The sequence below is a fragment of the Eurosta solidaginis genome, chromosome 1, assembly GCF_040869045.1.
Source record: "Eurosta solidaginis isolate ZX-2024a chromosome 1, ASM4086904v1, whole genome shotgun sequence".
Lineage (NCBI taxonomy): Eukaryota > Metazoa > Arthropoda > Insecta > Diptera > Tephritidae > Eurosta > Eurosta solidaginis.
The window spans coordinates 58,846,296-58,869,725 of record NC_090319.1 but is presented as its reverse complement, the minus strand read 5'-3'; the positions used below and the strand labels follow the sequence as shown (position 1 = coordinate 58,869,725).

General features: G+C 36.1%; 2 protein-coding genes across 7 annotated transcripts; one reads left to right on the top strand and one right to left on the bottom strand.

Moving 5' to 3' along the window:
• Positions 1–252: 252 nt before the first annotated feature.
• LOC137254055 (tRNA (guanine(26)-N(2))-dimethyltransferase-like) lies at positions 253–5,655 on the bottom strand. Of its 6 annotated transcripts, none has more exons than XR_010953962.1 (5): positions 4,717–5,655; positions 4,220–4,660; positions 2,014–2,249; positions 1,535–1,700; positions 253–1,472 (listed from the first exon to the last, which is right to left on the bottom strand). XR_010953962.1 is itself a non-coding variant. In XM_067791751.1 (4 exons), exons 2-4 carry the CDS (start codon positions 4,270–4,272, stop codon positions 3,698–3,700), a joined length of 438 nt encoding a protein of 145 aa, XP_067647852.1. In that variant the 5' UTR covers positions 4,273–4,660; positions 4,717–5,633; the 3' UTR covers positions 3,061–3,697. The 6 variants fall into 6 exon arrangements, 1 of the variants encoding a protein (XP_067647852.1); XR_010953960.1 differs by lacking the exons at positions 253–1,472; positions 1,535–1,700; positions 2,014–2,249 and adding exons at positions 3,061–3,456; positions 3,565–3,733; positions 3,803–4,151 and having other exon boundaries at positions 4,717–5,633; XR_010953966.1 differs by lacking the exons at positions 253–1,472; positions 1,535–1,700; positions 2,014–2,249 and adding exons at positions 3,066–3,378; positions 3,565–3,733; positions 3,803–4,151 and having other exon boundaries at positions 4,717–5,631.
• Positions 5,656–9,202: 3,547 nt separating this feature from the next.
• Positions 9,203–23,110, top strand: Xe7 (A-kinase anchor protein 17A). Its single transcript, XM_067791736.1, has 6 exons — positions 9,203–9,933; positions 9,993–10,453; positions 11,507–11,764; positions 12,083–12,290; positions 21,321–21,970; positions 22,043–23,110. Exons 1-6 carry the CDS (start codon positions 9,733–9,735, stop codon positions 22,875–22,877), a joined length of 2,613 nt encoding a protein of 870 aa, XP_067647837.1. The 5' UTR covers positions 9,203–9,732; the 3' UTR covers positions 22,878–23,110.
• Positions 23,111–23,430: the final 320 nt, after the last annotated feature.

Here is a 23,430-nt window from a genome sequence, read left to right as displayed (position 1 = left end):
TTCCTATTAATGTGATCATGCATTCCGCTCCCACCTATAGGATGTGAGCATAGTACTGTGCTGTTCACACACGTCACAATGCTCGTCAAATGGCGGTCATATTCTCCGTCATTTCACTCTACATTTTCGAGTCATTTGACAATCAATTTTACTGCGGTTTTACCATTTATATAACCGTCATATAACATGAATTTTACCTACAGATTTACTTTACCTGGAGCAACCATATGATTAAAATATGAACCAAAAAAATTGAATTTTCAATATTTATTATTTTCAATATTATTATATATGTACATGAAATTGGAACTTATATTAATACAGTTGATATAAAAAAGAAGTAAGTACTTTAATAATAAATAAACTCGCTTAATTGGTTTTTGTTTTCCAATTGAAATCTTTTCTAAGCGAGCAGAAAATAATTTTAAGCTTTAGAAAAAACTCCAATTATTTGAATAATCTACAACTTAAAGCTTAGTAGAAATTCAGATTAGGTTTATTTTTTTTTCAGATCAAGAATATTCAAGGTGTTGTGGAATCAGATTGCTGTCGTAATTGGTGAACTTAAAAATGTACGACTAGTAATTGAGTCAGACTTATTATTGTTCTAAATCTAACCATTCCAGCAATAATTCTGCAACGCTTAGCAGAAGTATTGATTGGTTTCAAATCTAATTCCAACAGCAATCGTACCACGACATACTTTATTTATTTATTTATTTATTTATATGTACATGAAATTGTAACTTAAATTAATACATTTCAAATAAAGAAAAGTAAGTATTTTAATAACAAATACACTCGCTTAATTGGTTTTCGTTTTCCAATTGAAATCTTTTCCAAGCGAACAGAAAATAATTTTAAGCTTTAGAAAAAACTCCAATTATTTGAATCAATTTAAATCTACAACTTAAACCTAATTAGAAATTCAGATTAGATTTACTCTTTTTTTTTCTGATGAAGAATATTCAAAGGTGTCGTGGAAACCGATTGCTGTCGTAATTTAATTTGAAAGTAATAAAGTAAAGTAAAATATGAATTTAAAAATGTAGGACTGGTAATTGAGTAAGACTTATTAGCCTTAGCAGAAATATTGATTGGTTTCAAATCTAATTCCAACAGCAATCGTAACACGACATACTTTATTATATATGTACATGAAATTGTAACTTAAATTAATACAGTTCAAATAAAGAAAAGTAAGTATTTTAATAATAAATAAACTCTCTTAATTGGTTTTCGTTTTCCAATTGAAATATTTTCCAAGCGAACAGAAAATAATTTTAAGCTTTAGAAAAAACTATAATTATTTGAATCAAAATAAATCTAAAATAAAAAAAAAAATAAATTTTGCGGGTTTTTGAAATATCTTGTGACAGAAATTAAATTCTTAATTTCCACTCTCGGATTCGTGGTCCAGGGATCAAAACGCGTCTTTTGAACCCTCTCCCGATATTTTTGACAGTTGTGAGCTAAAGTAAAGAATTACCAAAATTTGTATAACAATTATTATCTGGTTTATTTTTGTTGATACCTTTTCACATTTTTCCATGTCACGACACGCCATATAAATTGTGGCTCCACGTTTAGCTAGTTCCCCGGCTGTCTCCTTTCATATGATGGTATTTGCTCTAGTAATAAGAACAACTTTCCCTAACGCCGTCGTACTCTTTCGATACTTCCCACCTTGCATATAGGATCTATACAGAGACAAATGGTATTAGTTCATACAGCTTATTTTTAAATATTTCAAATGTGCGTATTCATGATTACCTGATAAACCACAAGGCGGCGGCTGCAGTCAGTAGCCAAGCAATAGTTATTTGCTCCAATATGCCAATCATCCTGAAATCTTCATTATTACCGAATTTTCATCGGCGCTGCGCTTTTTAGCATCTTCTTTAACCATATCCTTGTTCTCGCTATGTATGTACTTAAATAGTGTGCTGTCAGGATCGGATGCTGTTTTATCCCACATTTTTTCCAAAGCCATAAAACTTTCATCAGACGTACGTTTATTATTATAAGGAATCCTCTTTATAGTGTTTGCATTGTTGGATTTATTTTCATCCTCCATTTCAAATATTTTGTTCATTGCATTTCCGCTAACAGCAACGTTACTCTCGTGTTGATCCACATTCGCTACACGAGGAGCTGCGCGTGCTTCTAGCAAAGTTTGTAGATCCTCCTCTAAATCCAAGCTAAAGCGTTGGCAAGATACCGGCTCTTTAGCAGGCGTTGTAGCCTTTCTAAATGTGTTCGTGAATCGAGAAAAAAATGTTGAAGATATTGTTTGTATTAATTTTTAATAATAGGTATATATTACCCATGCTAAAGTGATTTATCTTTTTAAAAGTAAAGTAATAAAGTTCTACAAGCTAGTAGCTACTTTTTAGTAAAAGATTTGGAAAATGTTCAAATTCTTATATATTAAGCCAATTTACTCTACAGTATTTAAAACATCCATCTCCATGCTCACTCGAATGGCTCATCATAAACAAGCATGCAATTTTAATGATATATTTATAAGCATTTACCGTTGCATGACAAGTAATTTCTTGACTTTTGCACGTCAAGCTTTATTTGCTTGAAATTTTTCCAATCCAGACATTTGTATTCAGGAAAATTGAAAAAGAGCAACAAACATCCAAGTTATATTTTGTTGAACCACAGCAGACAAGGCGCGGTAATCTTCCAGGGTTTTCGTTACGAAATATCTTTTCCAGATAAGCTTATACCACTTGAGCACGCTACGTTGTGTTATTATTTTCATAGTGTACCTATACCAAGTGTGTTCACTAAGCGATAAACGTCAAAACTACAAACAGCCTCGCTCACCTGATGGAAATCTCAGGTCTAGAGTCGCATTTTTGGTCTCAACGACAACATTTTTGTCTACCAATCGTCTCGACTTTTTCAATTTTTCAATCATTCGGAGCATTCGGTAATGGTATCCATTTTGAATTCGCTGTCATTCCGAATCCAGCGAGTGCCTGTCAGAATGCTTGACAGATAAGTCAACACACTTGGACTTGTACACTATGATTATTTTATCCAATAGTTTCTTAATGGTTGCCCCATCATTTGAAATTGTGGCCTTGCCACTGGAATCAAGAATATGCTTGTCCATATTACATGAACCCAATATATTGCGTACAGCGTCCACAATTGAATGCGAGGTATTGATGTTGGATATGATGAATATTTTTTACATAAAAACTCATGTACCCAATACAAGTTCAGGCATACCGCCGATAACACACCTTTTAAACGACGTTGTGTGTCCAAATCACTTAGCGGTTTTTCTTCTATGATTTGTAGCAATTCTTCAACAAACGTTGGATCATGTATGGGATGCGACCAAAGTGGACCGCCCATCTATATTTGGGAATATAAGAAACAATTTGGTGTGAACAATTGGTGCCAGTTAACCCTCTGAAAAAGCGACTGACGCGCCTTTTTGAACGGACATAACCGTTTAAACGGTTAAGCACCAATTAAGTAAGAAGGAAATAATTTGATTTATTCGAGTTTAAATACTTAAGTGGGATAGTTGAAACTTACATGATGTTTATCACCGCAATACGCACAATTTGTATTAACATTTGGTCCAGTTGGTATACCGAATTTTACTTCCGCATTGCCTTTATCTGAGATCTTGCTTTTTACAATACCCATAGGCTGTAGCGTATAGGTATCACAACCAGTGCATTGAAATACCATTCATTGTTTGCTGTGTTCATAATATAAAGATATGGTAAGTAATGGATTGTGGTAAAAGGCCAAAATGCTGTATACCAACCTCATGCATACGCACAAATACGCGTATATAAAAATTGGCAGAAATGCTCAAAAGTGGCTCAATATATTTTCCATAACGATTAGAGTGCGTTTCAATGCAATGCAATAGTATACGCAATCCCATCTCATGGCAGCATTTCATACGCAAAGGCACAGAACTATATTTGGCATTGCAGGCTTCAGGCGTATTGCCTGCCAGCACAGCCATATCATTCGCAGTTACAAGTAATGAACCCCCACTCGTCAGTGAATGTATAGCGCCATCCAGAAAGCGATTCGGACAACCATAAGGATCTAGGTCTATAACATCGAAACGCTTCTCATATGAAGTTGAAAGGTACATGAGAGTCCTATTGCGAATTTTATTATTGATTATTACAGTTAAATCACTAGCTATTGATTCGTATATCAAACCTACATTGCATCCCCTTCGATTGGCACAATTAAATGTTCCACTCCATTGTGTCGCATATTTACGCTAATGGATTCTACTGCCACCTTAGATAGATCATTTGCAACAATTTCACGCACGTCTGGTACTTCTTTTGCATAACTTATGCTACGTAAACCTGTTGCAGCAAGCGCTTCCAATATTCGCAGTCCACCGTCGTATTTTACACCACCAGCCGTGTATGGTTTCTTGTCATTAGCATTGCTTGCTTTCCTTTGTATTTTGTGGATTTTTATGCGCCGCCGCTTCCCGCTCTCTTATCAACCGCTTTGTGTATACATTAAGTACTGAAATACTTAAATCACGATTAAATTCTTGTACTGGATTGTAGAATACGGCCCCGCCGGCAATAATTTCTGTAGTGCTTTCTTTGATCACACGTTCGGGTGCTTTGTCGTTCGTAGCGATCTGTTAATTCATAAAATTTAGGGCGATTTTGTTAATAACGCGAAACATATATTTACCTTATTTTCAGATATTTCCTCAACTTCCATTTTGGCTTTAAACTGCTGTGCATCCAAGTTTTTGTTATCAGCTGTTCGGTGGTGGCATACGCTGGCTGCTGCTTTCGTTGAACAGTGAATCGTGGAAACTGTTTCAACAGAGGAAATATTTAAACATTACAGATGCACAACACTGTTTTTTTATAAATCAACGATGATAGCCAGCCTTGGGAGGTTGTTGCTGCTATCTTGGCCTTGCATTACCCGGTTGCTGTTGTGGTATATACCTTGGTATAACTGGATGTGGCGTCATTGCCCCACCTGGTCCAGTTGATGCGGACCACGAACAACAACCACCACGACCTACACTGTTTGGGTTCACTTTGCTGCTGCAAACACACCTCCGTCACAATAATTAATGGAGACCATGGAGGGGTATCTCAACAAGAGAGGCTATTTTATTGCACACATAGCCGTTTTTTTACACCGAATTTTCTAATCTTTTTTTTTCAATTTTGGATAATAAATCTTAATGGTAACAAGAATTTTTTTCTTGTATGTATGTGGAAATCAAAATTTACTATTCTGCATTAAAATTGCTCACGATTATTTATACTATGCAATTACATATTTCACTTTCTTTCTTTATAAACATGCACACATTGATATGAGTTTTTTTTGCTAAAACACACTTTAGTAGACCAAAAAATATTAAAGAATCCGTATATTAATTTCTGCAAAATGTAAATCACACAAATTGAAAAAATTTTCCACTTTTCTGCAGAATTAGAAATGGCGGATTTTTTGCACGCAAAAATGACGTATTTTGCTATCCCTAAGAAAATAATAGGTGCGAGAGAGCACGATATATTGTGGGAAAGCAAAATTTGTCAGCATGCTATTTCATTTGCACAATTTTTCATTCCAAATCGTCACCCCTGTCAAAAATTCGTGTGGCTGTGTGCGTTTTTGGTCACACGATTTTTGCAGGGTATATAAAATAACTCATTATGGCGCGGTCACTACACAAAAATTATCAATGTCCGTTTTTTCAGTGCAAGTTTAAACTCCATTTAAAGCTGGCAAGAGTTTAAAGCTGCTACATCGGTCGCTTAAGCTGAGATTAGCAGGAAAACTATGGTCCGTAATCATAGTCGAAATAAAATAGAGTTTTATTGGTTTAAACATGGTTCTAATCATTTTAAGTCTGTTATAGTCCACTTAAACACTATTTTATCTTTAAAAAAGTATTTTAAATTTAAAATGGCATGAGCCCGATTTTAATTTTTTAAAATAGGTTTTAAGTTGGTGGTCTGCTGTCAAAATTTGCGAGAAATTAAACAATTTGCTGTTTAAACGTGATGAACTCAAATGGAAGTGCAAAAAGGCTTCCCCGACAAGCAAATATACGTCAGGAACTTATTTATTATACCTAGAATGCGTATTAATATGTTTGTGACGAAAATTACACAATCTTAAAATGTGCGATGGTTACTTGGCTCATACGAAATCTTTAATTAATACTATTCCGCATTCATAGATATTTGTGAGTTTTGATATTTTGGTATCTTTTGAGGAAAAAGTAGCATCCTATACTGATTTTGGCATTAAATTTAGAAATAAATATTCAATGGAAGGAATTATTTACTACAGGCGTCGATTTGTAATACATGTCAAACAATTTCGGGAGAAGTGTCAAATGACGCGTTTTAATTTCGCAAGCAATAATCCGAAGGTGGCAAAGTTATACTTATACTCTGTCCAGATATGTTTGCAAAAAAAAAGTTTAAGACTTTTATGTGGTTGAAGTAATTTTGGTGATATTGTTGTACACAAAAAAGAATTAACTAAAAAGGCGTTTTGCGCTGATACAACTTTCACCAGTTTCGCAGCCGTTTGAGGGTAATTATTCGGTTTTTTGTGAATATCTATTAATAAAAGAACAATTTCTTATTTCGGAATTCTAATTATTGAAGTCTTGAATTCAATTCTGCTGGACTTTCCTTTTGTGTCTTCTATTCCCCTTTACATTTCCCAATTCCTCTTAAAAGAAAGCGTGAAATAAAACACGGAATACAACAAGAATTAGCAAGAACTGCTTAGTATGGGCGCCGCTGAACTACTTCCCCCCCTTTATCACCCTCTTAGTATATGTCATGATCGACTTGAGTTCAATGATTTACTAATGTAAAAGGGATTTACACTTTGCAGGTCCATGTACAATGGCTCAACATTCTAAGTCACTTCTTTCCTATGGAAAACTATACTAAACTCCCTTTACTTATGCTGACTTTGCGAAGACAAACCTAAATTTGATCTAACCTGATTATCATTGAATGTCCTGCATACGCATTAGTATCGAGGTTAGATATATCCCTATTCGGTTTCTGGTATATTAAATTAAGCGGCTTTAACGGTTAGGGTTGTTGATTCCTATGCCTTAAGGAGCCCAAATCCACTTTAACTACTTAGGCCCGGTTTTTCAGTACAAGTTCAACTCAGTTTGTCAGTTAACCTACGTGTATACTTATTCTGCAGTTTTTCAGTCTACTTTAACAGAAGTTTAAGCTGGGCTTAAGCGGTCGATCTGGTTGGGTTAAACTCTGGTTAACCTATCCGTGATTTCCGCTTGTTCGAAATGGCGTCGAATATACCCAACAAGCATTTCAGCTTGAGTACCATTAGAGCTCATGTTGATAACTAGGCATACTTCTAAAATCTCAAGAGTTGTTTCGAAACAGTGGCTCAACTCGAGAATCATAGCGTACTCAGTAAAAGAGGTAATTTTTCATATAGCAAAAAATGCTATTACTTAAGTTGAACAAATTTAATTAACAACTTGTGGTTCTTTAACTGGCTTCAAATGTAAGATTCCATACTACAGTTTTTTCACGAAAATAAAATGAAATATATATAATTTAAAAAATAAATAAATGTGACACGCTAAGCCCCGAAGAGATTTTAGGCAGAGCTTCTCTTCAAATTTGCGTCGTGCTCCTTTAATTTTTCATACAAATTGGCCGGACGGGTCCTACTTGTTTTATGCCGACTCCGAACAGCATCTGCAAGGCAGATTAGTTTTCACTGAGAGCTTTTCATGGCAGAAGAATAAACGGAGTGAAATGGGCAATTCCGCTTAGAAAAAGTGGGTTCTAACTGAAAAACCTTGTTTATAAAATTTTGATGTTGCTTTTCCCGGGGCATGAACCCAGGATCTTCGGTGTGGTAGGCGGCGCACGCTACCATCATACCACGGCGGCCGCATATATAATTTTTGATTACTTACGCCTCATTACTGCTATCAATTAGGTGTTTATTTCTCACAATGAATAGCCATTTGCTTTGGTGGTACCACCTTGGAGATTTTTTTCAACTCCACGTAGGATATCAACTGGAGAAACTTGTTGAATATTCATTTGAGAACTGTACATTTCTCAAGATCACTCGAAATTAAGATATTAATTGGAAAATATTAATGACGTTGGAAATCAACTCGAAAACTTTTAATTTTACAAAATTTCTCAAAGGTTGAATAGCGATTGGAAAATGAAGTTAGATATCAACTCAAGAACTATATGGTTTAAGAATAATTAAATAATGATGTTGGATATCACTTCCGGAACTATATATATAATTTCGCTGAAGAATTGTTTTCATTTCTCAAGATCTCTCGAAATTAGGATATTAATTGGAAAATATTAATGACGTTGGAAATCAATTAGAAAACTTTTAATTTTACAAAATTTCTCAAAGGTTGGATAGTGATTGGAGAATGAAGTTGGATATCAACTCAAGAACTATATGGTTTAAGAATAATTAAATAATGATGTTGGATATCACTTCCTGAACTATATATAAAAATTTCGCTGGAGATTTTTTTTTTCCATCTTTGTTGGGTAAACAAAAACCAGCTGTTGCCGTATCTACAAATTATCTAGATAATAAAAAAACCTATGTTTCCGCACAAAAAAGCAAACCTCAAAGGCGGCCTTAAACTGTGACGGAAAAACTGCTCAGTAGTTTAACTGGGGTATAAATTTGACTAGAGTTTAAGCAAACTTAGTTTAAGCTTAGCTTAATCACCTACTGAAAAACCGGGCCATATTCGTTTATGTTGCGAGATTTAAATAATTTTATAGAACGAACTTAAGTAAATTTTCTTTAAATAAGTATGTTCATGTTCAATTAAAAGATTGTGCACGCAATTTTAAATTGACGGCTGATAAAAAACAGCGAATTTTTACAAAACGTTTGCTAATAACTTTTAAATAGAATTGAATGGTAATTTTCCGGCACCGGATTATGATCAAAACGCGTTTGCAGGTACTCATTTGACAATTTTTGTGCTATTGTAAGAGTTTTTTTGAAGTAAAAATTTACCATTTTTTATACGTGGAGTCAATTGATAGATGAAACTCATTACACCCTGTTGCTTGTGCAAAATTTTTTTTTAAATCTTTTTACTCCTTGTTCCGAGTTTTCTACACCGTTTCTCATTGGAATTATTAGTAACCCTGTTACTCTGGCTGCGTCAAATTTTTCATCATCTCGCAGAAAATTTGTGAAAAAATTTTGATTGCGCTTATTTGTAGCAGCATTTTAGAATTTAGATAACAAAAGAGCAGTTTAACAGGCAAAAGTCGTTGTGTTTCATAGAATATATTAACATTAAGCAACTTAAATATCTTTCTTAAATGGATTGAGTGCTACTCGCCTCTTTGCATATAGACTGCTGATTTTTTCATCAATAATTTTTGCAAACTTTTTCAGCAGTTAAATCATACAAATAGTAGAGTTTAGATCGATTTAGGGTTTTTTTACTTTCAATTCAAAAGCTTATTTAGATAGCGATATTTTTAAGATATTTCCATTTATTCATCTCTTTTCTCCGAGCCGATGTATGTATCTACTTTTAATATATGTATTTAACAAAATCTCATCTTGAATTCAAATCACGTTTATCTTCGTAATATTAAAACAAAAAACCAATAACTACAACGTTATAATAAAACAAATAAAAACGTTTTATGTGTAAAAATGACCGATATTCAGAATATACAAAATGTATCGGACTGTGTGCCACTATATCTGCCACATAGTTTATATCTCAAGCCGCTTGCCAAGATGACAATATCTGTATCACTGCCCACTAATAAAACGGGCAAATCCATTTCACATTTGGATTTAATGGAAAAATTAAGTCATGCCTTGAAGCCGGATAAATTTTTTGTGCTAAAAGTATGAAAAAAAAGTTATATAATTAAAATAAATGTTTATAATAATTAATGTACTCACAGGCATCTAAAAGCACATTAGAATTCATACGCTTTGAAGCTGAGTTGGAAGATCGAAAACGATTGCGCAGCGCCATAACACGTTTAGATGGCATATCATTGCGTATATCTGGTTTTAGTGAATCATTTCGTGTGCGCGCTACTGAACCAAAGGATGAGTTTCCGACGCGTCATGATTGGGACTCATTCTTTCGCGATGCTCACAGTATGGATGAGATGAAGGCTGGTGAACGTCCAGATACAATACATCTAACGCATTTACCTATAAGATGGTTTTGTCCAAGACATATGGAAAATGATGAAAACGTCAAACCTAGTGAAAGTATTTTTAAACGTATTTTCGAAAAATTTGGCAGTGTTCGCTGTGTTGATATACCAGTGTGTGATCCGTACCGCAATAAAATGAATTCGGACATCAATGGAATGAAGACATTCAGCTATGAACATGGCGTACTATTTGAAGCGTGAGCATATAATTTATGTTTAACTTCTAGGGGCTTTTTACGGTTTTTAGACACTTAACCGCTGAGTGAAAGATTACGCTGTCTGCTGCCAGAAGGGGTTTCTAAAAATTTTGCGCAATAACATTGGATGACATCTGAAAATTATCAGTGTTATGTGATCCAAAAGTTTCGGTCTAGCTGGCTCGGAAATTTATTTGTCTGATATTGCAGATTTCCAGGTCTAAAACTTTATTACATTGCATTTAAATTCTTAAAAAAAAAAAAAAAACAATAGTTATACTTGTATTATTGTTGTAGAAATTGATATGAAAGTACGATCTTTAAAAAAAACACATATCTCATGTGGGATTGAGGTTTTAAGACGTAGATTCGTATCCAAAGATTTTCTGACATTTAATTTCGATATAGGTTGTTAATGGATAAAATTTTTGACAAAGGTGTTGTTTGTGTCCGTGGACAATATATCTGGGCTAAATGGTTGTTGTATCGTTGGTTGATAAGCGACGGGTTTGGCGTTAACGATGTCCCATGAGGGATTTGGAGTCCCAGTTCCTCGCGGCGGCTGCCGTGGTGTGCGTGTAGCGTGCTTTCCTACCACACGGAAGATCCTGTGTCTAATTACAGGGCAAAGCAACACCAAAAATTTAGAAACAATGATTTCCAAAGCAGCACGTCCCTCTTCAGTGATTTGGCAAATACTCCAAGTGTATTTCTGCCATAAAAAGCTTCTCAGTGCAAACTAATCTGACTTGCAAATGCTGCTCGGTGACGGTATAAAACATGTACGTCTAGTTCTGGCAATTTGTACCAAAAATGAAAAGGAGCATGACGCAAATTGGAAGGGAAGCTCGGCCTTTAATCTCTTCGGAGGTTATCGCACCTTGATTTTTTATTTTAGTTTTACATTCATATTTCTAACAGGATTCTGCGTAGGTACGGTTGACAATAGGATGGGACTTTTTAATCTGATTACAAGTGATGTTTTAAAAACCGTTGAACCACAATACGTGTATACATTATTACTCTTTAGTTAATGAATTATATTTATTTAAGTTATGTACAATTCGACGAGTATATGGGCTTCGTACGCGCAATGGACGAGTTTCGTGGTATGAAATTGGTTCGCAAATTTCTAGACAAAACGCAAGCCATTAACATGAATGTTAATTTCGACAAGACAAAACATCTTAGCGATGCACAAATTCAACGACGTGAACGCGTGCGCAAACGCTTAATACAAAAGGCACAAAGTGAGGAAGGAGAACAAGAAAGGAAAAAGAACGAAGAACTTCAAAGACTAGAGCTTGAAAGGTTTGCAATAGTTCATGTTATATCTTTTTTTTCACATTCTAACATTTATAAGTACTTATATCCGAGATTTTTATTTTTTAATGATGCTATATTTTATGTAAATGAAGTGCATTAATTGAGATCTGCATTCTCAGTTGTTGTTATCTTCATATACATTTACTTTTATTTCCATAAAAATAACTTTTATCATAAAATTAAGATTAAGATTTATGGGAAGCCAACTAAAATGTCAGTAAAACTGAAAAAAAAAAATATAGTTAAATAACGCCCAAAACTCTTAAGAAAATGAAGAGTAGCGCAACAAACAAAAAATTACAGGCAAAAAGAAGAGCAATTAAAATTAGCTGAATTAGAGAAGCAACGTGAACGCGAAGAGAAACGCAAGGAGAAACATTTGAAAAAGATACAGGAGAAAGGACAAGTGGAAATCTCACAAAAGATACGCATTGAGGAGCGAAAATTGATGATAGCACAACGCAAGCTTGAGAGCATACGATTATTAGAGCAACTATTTGATCGCATTAAGGTAAAATGCATATAAATTTTTATTTGAAAATGTATATTTATTTTTATTATTATTATTATTATATAGAAAAGAGGTGATAAATCACCAAATTACAATAGAAGGAGCACAAGTAACACAGACCTTCGGCTCTCCTTAAGACTACTTAGTATTTTACTTAAATCTTATATCAATAAAGGTAGTTACATATGCATATATGCATATGTGTACATATATCTATTTGTCTTTTTAAACTAGTTTTTTCAAATTTGACAATTTTAAGAATTTAGCTACTGTTTGTATGTTCTTTAGTTCCATATTTCGCAAATAGTTAGATGGAGTGGTGTTTCCAAAAACTTCGGCACGAGCGTTCTGTAAACTTGTGCATTCGTCTAGAAGATGGACTACAGACAATGACCGGGTAGCACAAAACGGACATTGCGGCTGTGTTTCTCTTTTAATTATATGGCTGTGAGTTACTATAGTGTGGCCGATACGCAGACGTATAAACGCTTTTAAGTCGCTGCATAAAACTTTCTGTGGAAAAACTGGGTTTTCTTCACTTATGTTGTAATTTTTGTAGTGGTGATAGAAGTTTTGCCATTCACTCAATTTGGTTGCACCAAGATGATTTGCAATAAGCCGTCTGAAGTCTGGAGCCAGCATTACTTCGGAAGAGATCAATGGCTCATTTGTGGCCAACTTTGCCCTTTGATCCGCTGCTTCATTGCCTTTGATACCGACATGGCCTGGAACCCACATAATTTTTATCATTTCTGTTTTGTCAGCTAACATCGATCGAAACGATAGTGCAATATCAGATTTATTGTTTGCGTTATTTAACATGTTTATTGCGGATAGGCTGTCAGAACATATTATATATTTTTGTTTGGTTTCAGATGCATATTGCACAGCTAAATATATCGCTAGGGCTTCAGCTGTGTATACTGAGCAAAATGGAAGCAGATGTCCTGCCTTTAACGTATTCTCGTTTGCATCGACAACCGCAAACGCAGTGACTGAATTTAATCTCGAGGCGTCAGTGTATAAGAAGTGCCATTCATCGTTTGCAAAGCCTGAGGCTAATTCCTTAAAGAGCTGTTGGTACACGACCGGGCTAGTTACACTTTCCGATGTCGGATTAGGTCCGTGCAAATGATGTCCTTAAAGCACTGCCATGATGGAGGTTTGTTATTTGTAGGCCTTATAGGGGTGGAGTTTAAGCCCAGCTCTCTGGCCAACAACACGCATTTTGCTATCGTGGAGGGTTGCCTTAGTTGCCTCTTTCTTTTGGCTTCGGCTGTTGATAAATTGTAAATCAAACTGTTATTGCCATGCAGTACCTTCGGGATGAGTTTTAGCGTGCTGTGCTTTACTCGCTCACTTATAGATGGAAGTCCTGCTTCTGCTAGTACGCAATTTAGTGGTGACTTAGGAAAAGCACGGATGCTTCTTCGAGCTGCTGTGTGGTACGGTGGGGTAACTAGTTTTAGGTTACTTTTTGAGCAATGTCCGTAAATGGCTAGTCCGTAGTCTATCTTTGATAAGATTAGTGCCTTTGTGATATTTATTAGTGTTGCAGTGTGTACCAAGCAGTGCTTGGACGAAAGATATTTTATAATATTAAGACGTACTGTTAGACATTCTTTTAGATATTTACAATGGTCCTTAAACGTAAGCTTTTTATCAAAAATAACTCCAAGGAATTTTAGACTAGAACTATTGGCAATATTTACATTATTTAAGCTTAAACTTATAGGTGGGCAGATGTGCTTTCTGCAAATGTGGAATATCTTACATTTTTCATGTGCAAGAGAGGCACCTGACGACTTTGACCAGATGGAAATGTCTACAAGGATGTCATTAAAATCTTTCTGTACTAGAGAGTGTTCTTTGCATTTTGTGAATAAAAGCACATCATCAGCATAGATAACGTGAGATATCCTTTTGTACTTAGTGAATATACTATTAATTTCATCAAATGCTATAACAAATAAAACAACGGATAGGGGCGAGCCCTGTGGTATGCCGTTGTATAGCTTACGCGTATTTGAATAACTATTGTTAACTTTAACAGAGAATGTTCTGTTCAATAAGAATGTTTTAACGAAGTTGTATATTTTAGAGCCGACTTTCCATCTGGCGAGTTGTCTCAGGACTAGATGAATTCCAATCCTGTCGTAGGCCTTTTCAAAATCGAGGCTAAGCGTGAAAACATGATTTTTGGTTGATACAGAGTTAGAGATAAAGTTGTCAAAAACTAGGAGTGCGTCCATTGTTCCTTGCTTTTCTTTGAACGCGGTCTGGTGTGAGCTAATGCACTTATTTCTAAGTGGAAACCACATGATCCGCTTCGCGACGATTCGTTCTGGTACCTTGCTTAAACAGGCAAGGAGAGAGATCGGTCTATATCCAGAAACCTCCGTGACGCAGTCCTTTTTTTTGAGTATTGGTATTACAACTGCGTGTTTCCACATCTGAGGGATAACACCTTGATCGATTATACTATTGTAGAGGTCGACAACTCTTTCTTTGACCTGGATAGGGAGGTTTTTGAGCATAGGATAAGATATTCTATCTCTGCCAGGTGTTTTACCAGACATGGTGCCAATTGTGAGGTCATATTCAAAAGTTGTTACAGGACATTCAATCTGTTTATTAATCGATGAATAAGGCATATGATATTCTTCGTTTACAACATCATATTTCTGGTCCGTGAAATCTTTGTGAAAGTTCGAGTCTTTCGAATAATCTGACCATACAGTTGAGAAATGGTTTGCAATCTTATCTGATTCGTAAATGGGCCCACTGTTAGTTTCTATAAATTTGATGAAGTGTGAATCATTTGAGCATGTAAGTATTCTGATGTCGGTCCAAACTTTTCTGGGGTTGGAGGAAGGGTTTATGGATTCTGTAAGCTCTTCGAGGCTTTTGCGCTTGGCTTCTTTCATTTCTCTTTTAAATAGAGCATTGGCTCTTTTATAGTTCAACAAGTTGGCTTCTGTTCGGCCTTTACGATAAATGCACCACATATTCTTTTTATGTTCCCTTAGTGTGGAGAGGGTACTAGACCAGTATGGGACAATCTTTTGAGGGGCTTTGAATGTGTTTGCGGAATTGAAAAGTGCGCAGCTGTACGAATGGCTCTGTGCAGAGTAGCTGCTTCTTTGTTGACGTTATTCGACTTTTTAGCTTCGACAATGGTTTGGCAAGCTATTGTTTGAAATTTGGACCAGTCTGCTTCATCGGTTTGGAATTTCGGTTTGGGGCGAGCTGAGGTTGAGCTGCCGACCGTGAGTTTTGTGATTACAGGGAAGTGGTCACTACCGTGTAAGAACTCTAATGTTGATGAAGTGAATTTTGGGGCAATTTCGGCCGAGCACATTGTAACATCTACGTTAGTTAGAGTTTTGTGCGACGAGAAGTGGGTTGGCGCTTTGTCGTTCAGGACGACGAGGTTCTCTGTGAGAATTAAATCCTCTAGTGTCCTTCCTCTCTGATTTGCTACATCTGAACCCCATAGCGGACTCCACGAGTTGAAATCACCTGTTATAATGACGTGGGTGTTGAAAGTAGGAACTAATCCCCTTAAGTCATCCAGATTAAATGTTTGCTGTGGAGGGATGTATACACACACCATAGTAAATCTGAAGCCTAAATCGATTTCAATAGCGATTGAACAAAGTCGCGATTGAACAGGGATATATTTGTGTGGAATGCCTTTTTTGACAAGGACCGCGATGCCTTGTTTGCCAGAGGTGTTATGGGGTAAATTGTGGAAATAGTGTGTATACGAATTCGAGATATTTGCGGTTTTGTTGCATAGTAGGTGCGTTTCCTGCAGCGCTATGAATGATGGTGAGTGCTCTTTGATTAAGAGTTGTAATTCGTGTGAGTTATTGAAAAGTCCTTTCATATTCCATTGCAGTATGCCAAAGTGCATTTGGTAAAAATGAGCAAAGGTTTTAACTAAAACTAAAAAAGAAAAAGAGGGGGTTATTTCGACATCTCAACATCCGAGTCCGAAGATCACGGGTATGTTGAGCAATAGTCGTTTTGTTCTAAAAGTTGTTTAGTGAGGTTTGTGATGGGAGAGAAGGTAGATGGTGCTGACTGAGCCCAACTAGCAGTTGTTGATATTGAAGGTGAGTCTGTGGAGGTGGTTGTGGTGGTGTTGTCGCGTTCGGACAGTGATAGTGCGGTTGTTAAAGTTATGCTTTCATTCGAGATGATGTTAACTGTTGTTGGTTTTCTAATATATTGGGAAGTTGGTGTTGCTGGGGTGTTGGAGAAGGTGGTGGTTGTGGTGTTGTTGCTATCGGATGATGATGGAGCTACTGTTTCTTTGGATTTGAGATCAGTAAAGGAGAATCTATTGTTTTCTTTAGACAGGGTGCTAGAAGTACCTGGCTTATCTTTGAGATTGGAGGTTACTGGAGGAGTGCTAGTTTTGTTAGCGGATGGTGGATTTAATTTTGTAGGGTGATTTTTGGTTGCGCCAGCATAAGAAGTGGGTGATGAAGTTTGTGGGAATTGTGCGAGGTACTGTGACCTTGCCTGCTTTAGTGTGCATTTTTGTCGAATTTTTATTTTCAGAATTTCTTTCTGTTGTATAAATTTGGAACACTTGTTTGAATTGGAGGGGTGCTCCTCTTCACAGTTGGCGCACTTTGTGCGTGAACAATTCTTGTCGCTATGGAGAGGTAAACTGCAATTTACACATAAGGGATCGTTTTTACAGTACTTTGCTGTATGTCCTAATAACTGGCATGTTTTGCAGCGCATTGGGCTGGGGATGTACTCCCTAACTTTCACTTTATAATATATAATAATAATTTATTTATTTACGGTCTTTAAGACCTAGTTCAAGGTAAAAAAAAGTATATATATATATATAAATAAATTGTATACATTACATGCTTAATGACTTACAGTATAAAAATAATTTTGCTTTAAACTTATTAATATTTTCACAGTCTTTTATCGCATTTGGTAATTCATTGTACATTTTATAACCTATATATTCTAAAGTCTTCTTCGCGAACTCCGTTCTTACTCTAGGCAGTCTTATATTTCCGCTGCTTCTAGTTCCATAGTTATGTATTTCATGATTAAAATGTATTCTCCCGTTGAGATAATTCGGTGTTATTCCTAATTTCATATGATGTATAAATTTCAATGTGAAATAATATATCGACTGTTTTACACTGAGCCAGTTTAACATATTTAGCATTGTAGTTTTTGGTGTTCTAAGCGAACATTTTAAAATTAATCGCATTGCCTTGTTTTGTTGTATCTGCAGTTTTTTTATTTGTGTGTCATTTGCTAATAGCAGGATTGTTGGACAATAGATAAAGTGCGGTTCAATAATTGATCGATACACTAATAATTTGTGTCGTTGACTAATATATTTACAAGTTCTGTACATAAAACCAATTTTTTTTGCAATTTTGTTTTCTAAATAACTTATGTGTTCTCCAAATCTAAGGTTTTTGTCGATCCAGACTCCTAGGTATTTGATCTTGTCTACTTGCTGAATTTCAACATTTCTTATCTTCAGAGTAATATTGCTAAGGTTATTGGCACCCATAATGCTTTGATTTTTGCAAAATATCATACTTTTGGTTTTATCCACGTTCACTTTCAACTTTCTATGGCATAGCCATTTGTAAAGGGAGTCTAAGTCTTCTTGCATTTTCGATACCGCAAAGCCCGCACTTCTTTCACTAATGGTTATCAATGCATCATCCGCAAATAGTCGAATATTGCAATATTTCAAGCATTCTTTAATATCGTTAATATATATTGTAAACAATAGCGGTGCCAATACTGAACCTTGCGGTAGCCCAATATGTACATCAGCAACCGGTGAAACTGCACTTCCAATTATCGTCTTCTGTTTTCTATTACTCAAATAGCTTCTGAACCATTCCAAGGATTTTCCTCTTATCCCATTATTAAACATAACATTCAGCAGTTCCTCTCTATCCACAGTTTCAAAAGCACGTTTTAAGTCTAAAAAGACTGAGATCACAACTTTCTTATCAGTTATATCCTCTTTCCATTCCGCAATAACCATATTCAGTGCGGTTTCGCAAGAATGGCTTTTCCTAAACCCAGATTGTTCAGGTATAATAATTTGGTATTTATCTAGATATGCCACTAATTGATTTTTAACCACCGTTTCCATAATTTTTTCATCTGCGGGTAGCGTATTAATTGGGCGCAGTTCCTCTGGCCTTACTGTATTTTTGACTTTTTCCGCAGGTACTATAGTTGATACTTTCCAGCAATTTGGAACAATGCTACTGTTTATTGATTCATTTATTATATCTTTGTAGAAGTGAGCAATGTAAATCATGGCATCTTTAAATACCCCCTCCGACAAAAGCTTTTTTCCACCATATTTGTTTCTAAAAGATTTAGTAATGTTCATTATATCATCTAACTCTACGTCGGTGAATTGAAAAGTTTCAATTGCATTATTTACACTTGTTTCTGCCGCAATTGGAATTATTTCAATGCTATCATTAATTTCAGCTATGCTCTGTACAAAAAATGTATTTAGGGCATTGGCTATATCGTATTCCTTCTCGAGGCATTCACCGTTAATTACTATTTTGCTAACGACCTTTCTGTCATCGGTGAGCTCAGCAAGATGTTTTAAAGACTTCCACATCCGCTTCATGTCTCCTGCACTATCGAGCACTTTATCTTCCATATATTTCTTCTTTTTATACATAACAGTTTTTTTATATATTTTTTTTATGCCATTATAATCCACCCAGTTGCCAGTATTTCTAGCAGTATTATAGAATTCAAATTTTCTTTTGTGCAGTTCCTTTAGCTCACGGTCATACCACTTATTCCTCAGTTGTATTTGGATCCTCTTCTCATACGTCAATGCTTGCATAGCTTCAGTTAAAATATTGTTCAGGATCTCAGTTCTACGTTCTATGCCTACATGAGACACAGAGCTAAAGTCGCACGTTCGCAGCAGATTTAAAAGATTTTCTGCGCTATAGTACTCCCAGTTGGTAACAGTAGCAACTTTTCTCATTTTGCAATATTTAGCTGTTGGTACTTTGAAATGAATTGTTTCATGATCGGAAATTTTATATCCACTTACATGTTCAGTTTTAACTTGCTCATTATTGCTGAAGAGTAAGTCTATTTTCGTAGAGGAGTGCTCAGTTATTCTTGTGTTGAAATTTATTCTTTGTACCATAGCCATTTGTGCAAATAAACTTATAAGCTGGTTTGAGTATGTTGATGATATATTCATATTAATGTTAAAATCTCCAACTATTATAATGTTGTCAGATTCCCTGAGGTGTTCATTGATGACATTGTTTAAGTATGTCATGAAGTCAGCATCACTGCTATTTGGTGAGTGATAGAGTACACCAATTTGCCATTTTAACGCATATTTTTTAAGTTTTATGACAATGCACCACACATTCCTGTCAATAGCTTTATTACACACTATGCTATATTGTAAATTTTCATGTACATACATTAGAACACCACCTGCCACGAGACATCGATAGACTCTGGTAATTTATACAAATCAAAGGTTAGTAACACCACACCACTCTCTTTTGACTTATCGTCGAACTTTTTAAATTTGTACACGGAGACCACCCCTTGGGGCTCCAAGTTTTTCACAATTTCATCTTCTGGCACGTGGCTTAGGTAAGGAGCATAGACTGTACCTTTTACGAAGTTTAGGTTCTCGTGATACTTACACTTTATTTCACAAATTCCTGCTAATTGTTTAGCTGCTAGGAATTTTTGGGCTACCTGTATATTCTGCACAAGGAGCAGGAGGCTTCCGTCTCTAAGCTCTGATACGCTGATGATATCTTTGCTTATGATTTGGAGCGATTTTTCAACTGCAAAGCATGAGAAATGCGTAAGTGATTTGTTTTCGTTTATTGCGGATACCACTTTAGGATTTGTTCTAGCCTGAACTGGATCAGGTAGAGAAGGAAATTCGCTAAATTTTTTTCGTTTTTTTCAGAGGGGGGACTATTTGCCAACAGGGCAAACCTGTTGTCCCCCAGGTTAGAGGCCCGGCGGGCCATGATGAAAAATTTACACCAGCACTTGAAACCCTCAGCACGTGTTGTTTGAAAAAAAAAAATTATGTGCAAGAGAATAGAGGTAACTGTTACCTATGTGTGTTAATGCACTAGTGTAGGTCAAACGAATTGAGAGCACAGGAAAAAAAAAATCAACAACTGTTCACGCTGAAAGCTAGTCGGAGACTGTATATTTATTTTTAAATGTTAATCTATATAGTAGGACTAACTCTATACACAGTACATTCAACCAAAGTATTCAACTAGACTCAAACAAAATATGCACATTTTGTTATATATTCCCAATTGGCCCACAGGAAATTAGGGGGCATTTATTAGTATAAGAGAGGGAAAAGAGAGAAGAACGTTTGACACAATCTAAGTTACTGTTAGGAGGTTATAGCACAACTCGCATTAGAGAAATAATAGGCCTCTCGAAAGATGCCCTAAGAATCCTAACTGTTATTCTTACAGAATATTGTAGGCAGAAACTGGGCATACTATAGATCGATTCGAGATCAGTGCACAGTAGGCCAATGGTCGCAGTGCAATACTTAATAAATTATGTATCTATCTATATATTCCCAAACCTGTTCCGGTGATTTTGTTTTCTTGCATATTTTACTTCACCTTCATCATTCGTTTGAAGGTTGGAACCCTTATGGCATATCCTAAATTTCACTATTGATCAACCTTTTTCTTAGAAAAGAAAAAGAAAGAAAGATAGAAACCTGACCAATTTAGTTCAGCCAATTGTCTGACGAAAGTTTTTCGGGTATACCTTTCATTTGATACCTTAGTTGCAATATATTGCACCACCGACCTATAAAATGGGCATGGTCGTCAGCCGAGCTCGCTCTTATTTTCTTAATGACTTAATGGTAGGTAGCGCAGCCCTTGTAGGATGCCCCTCAAAAATATTCTCTTCAAAAAATATTTAACAAAAATTACATTTTTATTCCCCTTACAGCTAAAACATGAAGGCAAACGCTCCAGATATGGTGAAAATAATAGAAATAAACTGGATCAACGGGAGCGATTAGTTGAAAAGTATAAAGTGGCTACCGAGAAACTGCTCGACGATCAGAAAAAGAAAGTCGAAGAAATCAAAACAAAAACGCCATTGATGGGACTTTTGAAGAGTCGCAGATCTCGCCGTTCTGAAAGTTCAGACGCTGATGCAGAAAAGTCAAAACAGAAATCAGCTACCGTCGCACCTACGCCCACCGATGTAACCAATGCAATACCAGCTGTTGGTCTCAATCCATTAAATCCCTTTAAAGCTGTAGCAGCATTTGCGGCTGCGGGTGGTGCTGCGCCTGGTACTTTGCCTCCAGGTTATCCACCTGAAGCAGCCAGTGAATGGATGAAGCAATTTTCTATGTTTCCATATGTACAAAATATGTTTGGTGGTATGTCTGCGCTTTACCGACATCCAACACCTTTTCCTGTATCCATGAATTATCGTGGTTATGCGCCACGTATGCGCGGAAGAGGCCGTGGACGTGGTCGTGGCAGAGGTGGTTACGATTCTTCATATTATAACAACCACAAAAATAGCTATGATGATGAACAGTACGATGACGAGGATTACCGCAAGGAATCATATGGACGTTCCAGGTAATTATAGAAGGAAATTTGTAGCTAATTTTACGAATAGGTATTGTTTTTTCTTAAATTTTCGTTATACAGAAATCGTTCACGTAGTCGTTCATATACACGCTCACGCTCACGAAAACGTCACTATTCAAAACGCAGTCGCTCACGTTCACGCAGCCGTAGTCGCAGTCGAAGTCGTAGCCGTTCCAGACAACGTCGTACGCGCAGTCGTTCACGTTCGGAGCGTCGTACACGTTCACGCTCCTACTCACGTTCGCGTTCAAAAACTAAACGCAACTCACGCACACGCGAGGACTCAAAATCACGAAAATCACACTCACGTTCACGCTCCAAGAGTGCTGGACACGGTCAACGTACCAATAAGAAACTTGTATCCACACGTCGTTCATATTCTACTTCCGAATCATCACGCTCACGCTCCAGATCACGATCACGTATACGTTCAAAACGTTCGTGGTCACGTCGCGGTGAACGTTCATCTAAGCAACATGTTGTATTAGAAACTGACAAGTTAGTACGTTCAGCTGAGGAAATGCAACGTAAAATTGAAAAGGTCACACAGGATCGTATGCGACAAGAAGAACGTGTGATAAAAGAAAACTTCCGACACTGCAAACCCAACTCAACGCACAGCACAACGACGAATTCAGGCAGTACAGATATGGCGAATGCAATTGTAACAAGCTCTGAGAATCATATACAAGATCAAAATACAAAGTCAAATGGTAACAATAATGGTAGCATCACAGCTGTGGTCTCCGAAGACAATGCGACACATGCGGCTGATAAAAGGAATGATGAGGATCATGAGCAGCGTAGTTGTAGTAAAGAACGTGTACGCAGGCTTTCACATCGTTCATCTACATCGAGGCGTAATTCTTATGAACGCGAAGTTGATGGGGTTTGAAATTGGGGGGAATATCAAATTTTGCAGACAAATTTAGGTTGACTTACAAATGTTAAAGAGAAACATTAACATGCAATTTAAGATGAAGTATTCTTCTATCTAATTAAAAGTAAATTATATAATACCTAAGTAGAATACTTAAGTAGACGTAAATATTTCAAATCTTACTATGTTGATATGTTTAAAATAAAAATGTAGCTTTACATTAATATGTATTAAGTATTAAAAGCTAACTTGACCGTGCAAATTTTAGCGATCACAGTCACTAATCAAATTAAAAACAATGTCGAAGACAGCGGAAAATGCGTTTACAACCAGAACCTTTTATAATTCGTTATGCGATTGTTTCTGCTTTATTACGTTTTTAGTGAAAATATGTGTCTCATTGGAACATTTGGAGCATGAATGAAATGTAAGTACTACAGTTTATTAATTACGTGAGGTTATTGATTGCTGATATTATCAATAACAAAAACAATTGTATAAAGCAATATGAGCATGTCTTGCACTGGAAGGGTCTACCCTTCCCCATGTCTTTTTAAAAGGTGGACCG

Excerpts from the sequence above, each read along its gene's own strand:
- Xe7 (XM_067791736.1), top strand. The coding sequence starts at position 9,733 with ATGACCGATATTCAGAATATACAAAATGTATCGGACTGTGTGCCACTA. Across the intron at positions 10,454-11,506 it reads CATGGCGTACTATTTGAAGC|TTATGTACAATTCGACGAGT; the intron begins GTGAGCATATAA and ends TATTTATTTAAG. Across the intron at positions 11,765-12,082 it reads CAAAGACTAGAGCTTGAAAG|GCAAAAAGAAGAGCAATTAA; the intron begins GTTTGCAATAGT and ends AAAAAATTACAG.
- LOC137254055 (XM_067791751.1), bottom strand. The coding sequence starts at position 4,272 with ATGCGACACAATGGAGTGGAACATTTAATTGTGCCAATCGAAGGGGAT. Across the intron at positions 4,152-4,219 it reads CCAATCGAAGGGGATGCAAT|GACTCTCATGTACCTTTCAA; the intron begins GTAGGTTTGATA and ends AATTCGCAATAG. Across the intron at positions 3,734-3,802 it reads TATTTGTGCGTATGCATGAG|CAAACAATGAATGGTATTTC; the intron begins GTTGGTATACAG and ends TTATGAACACAG.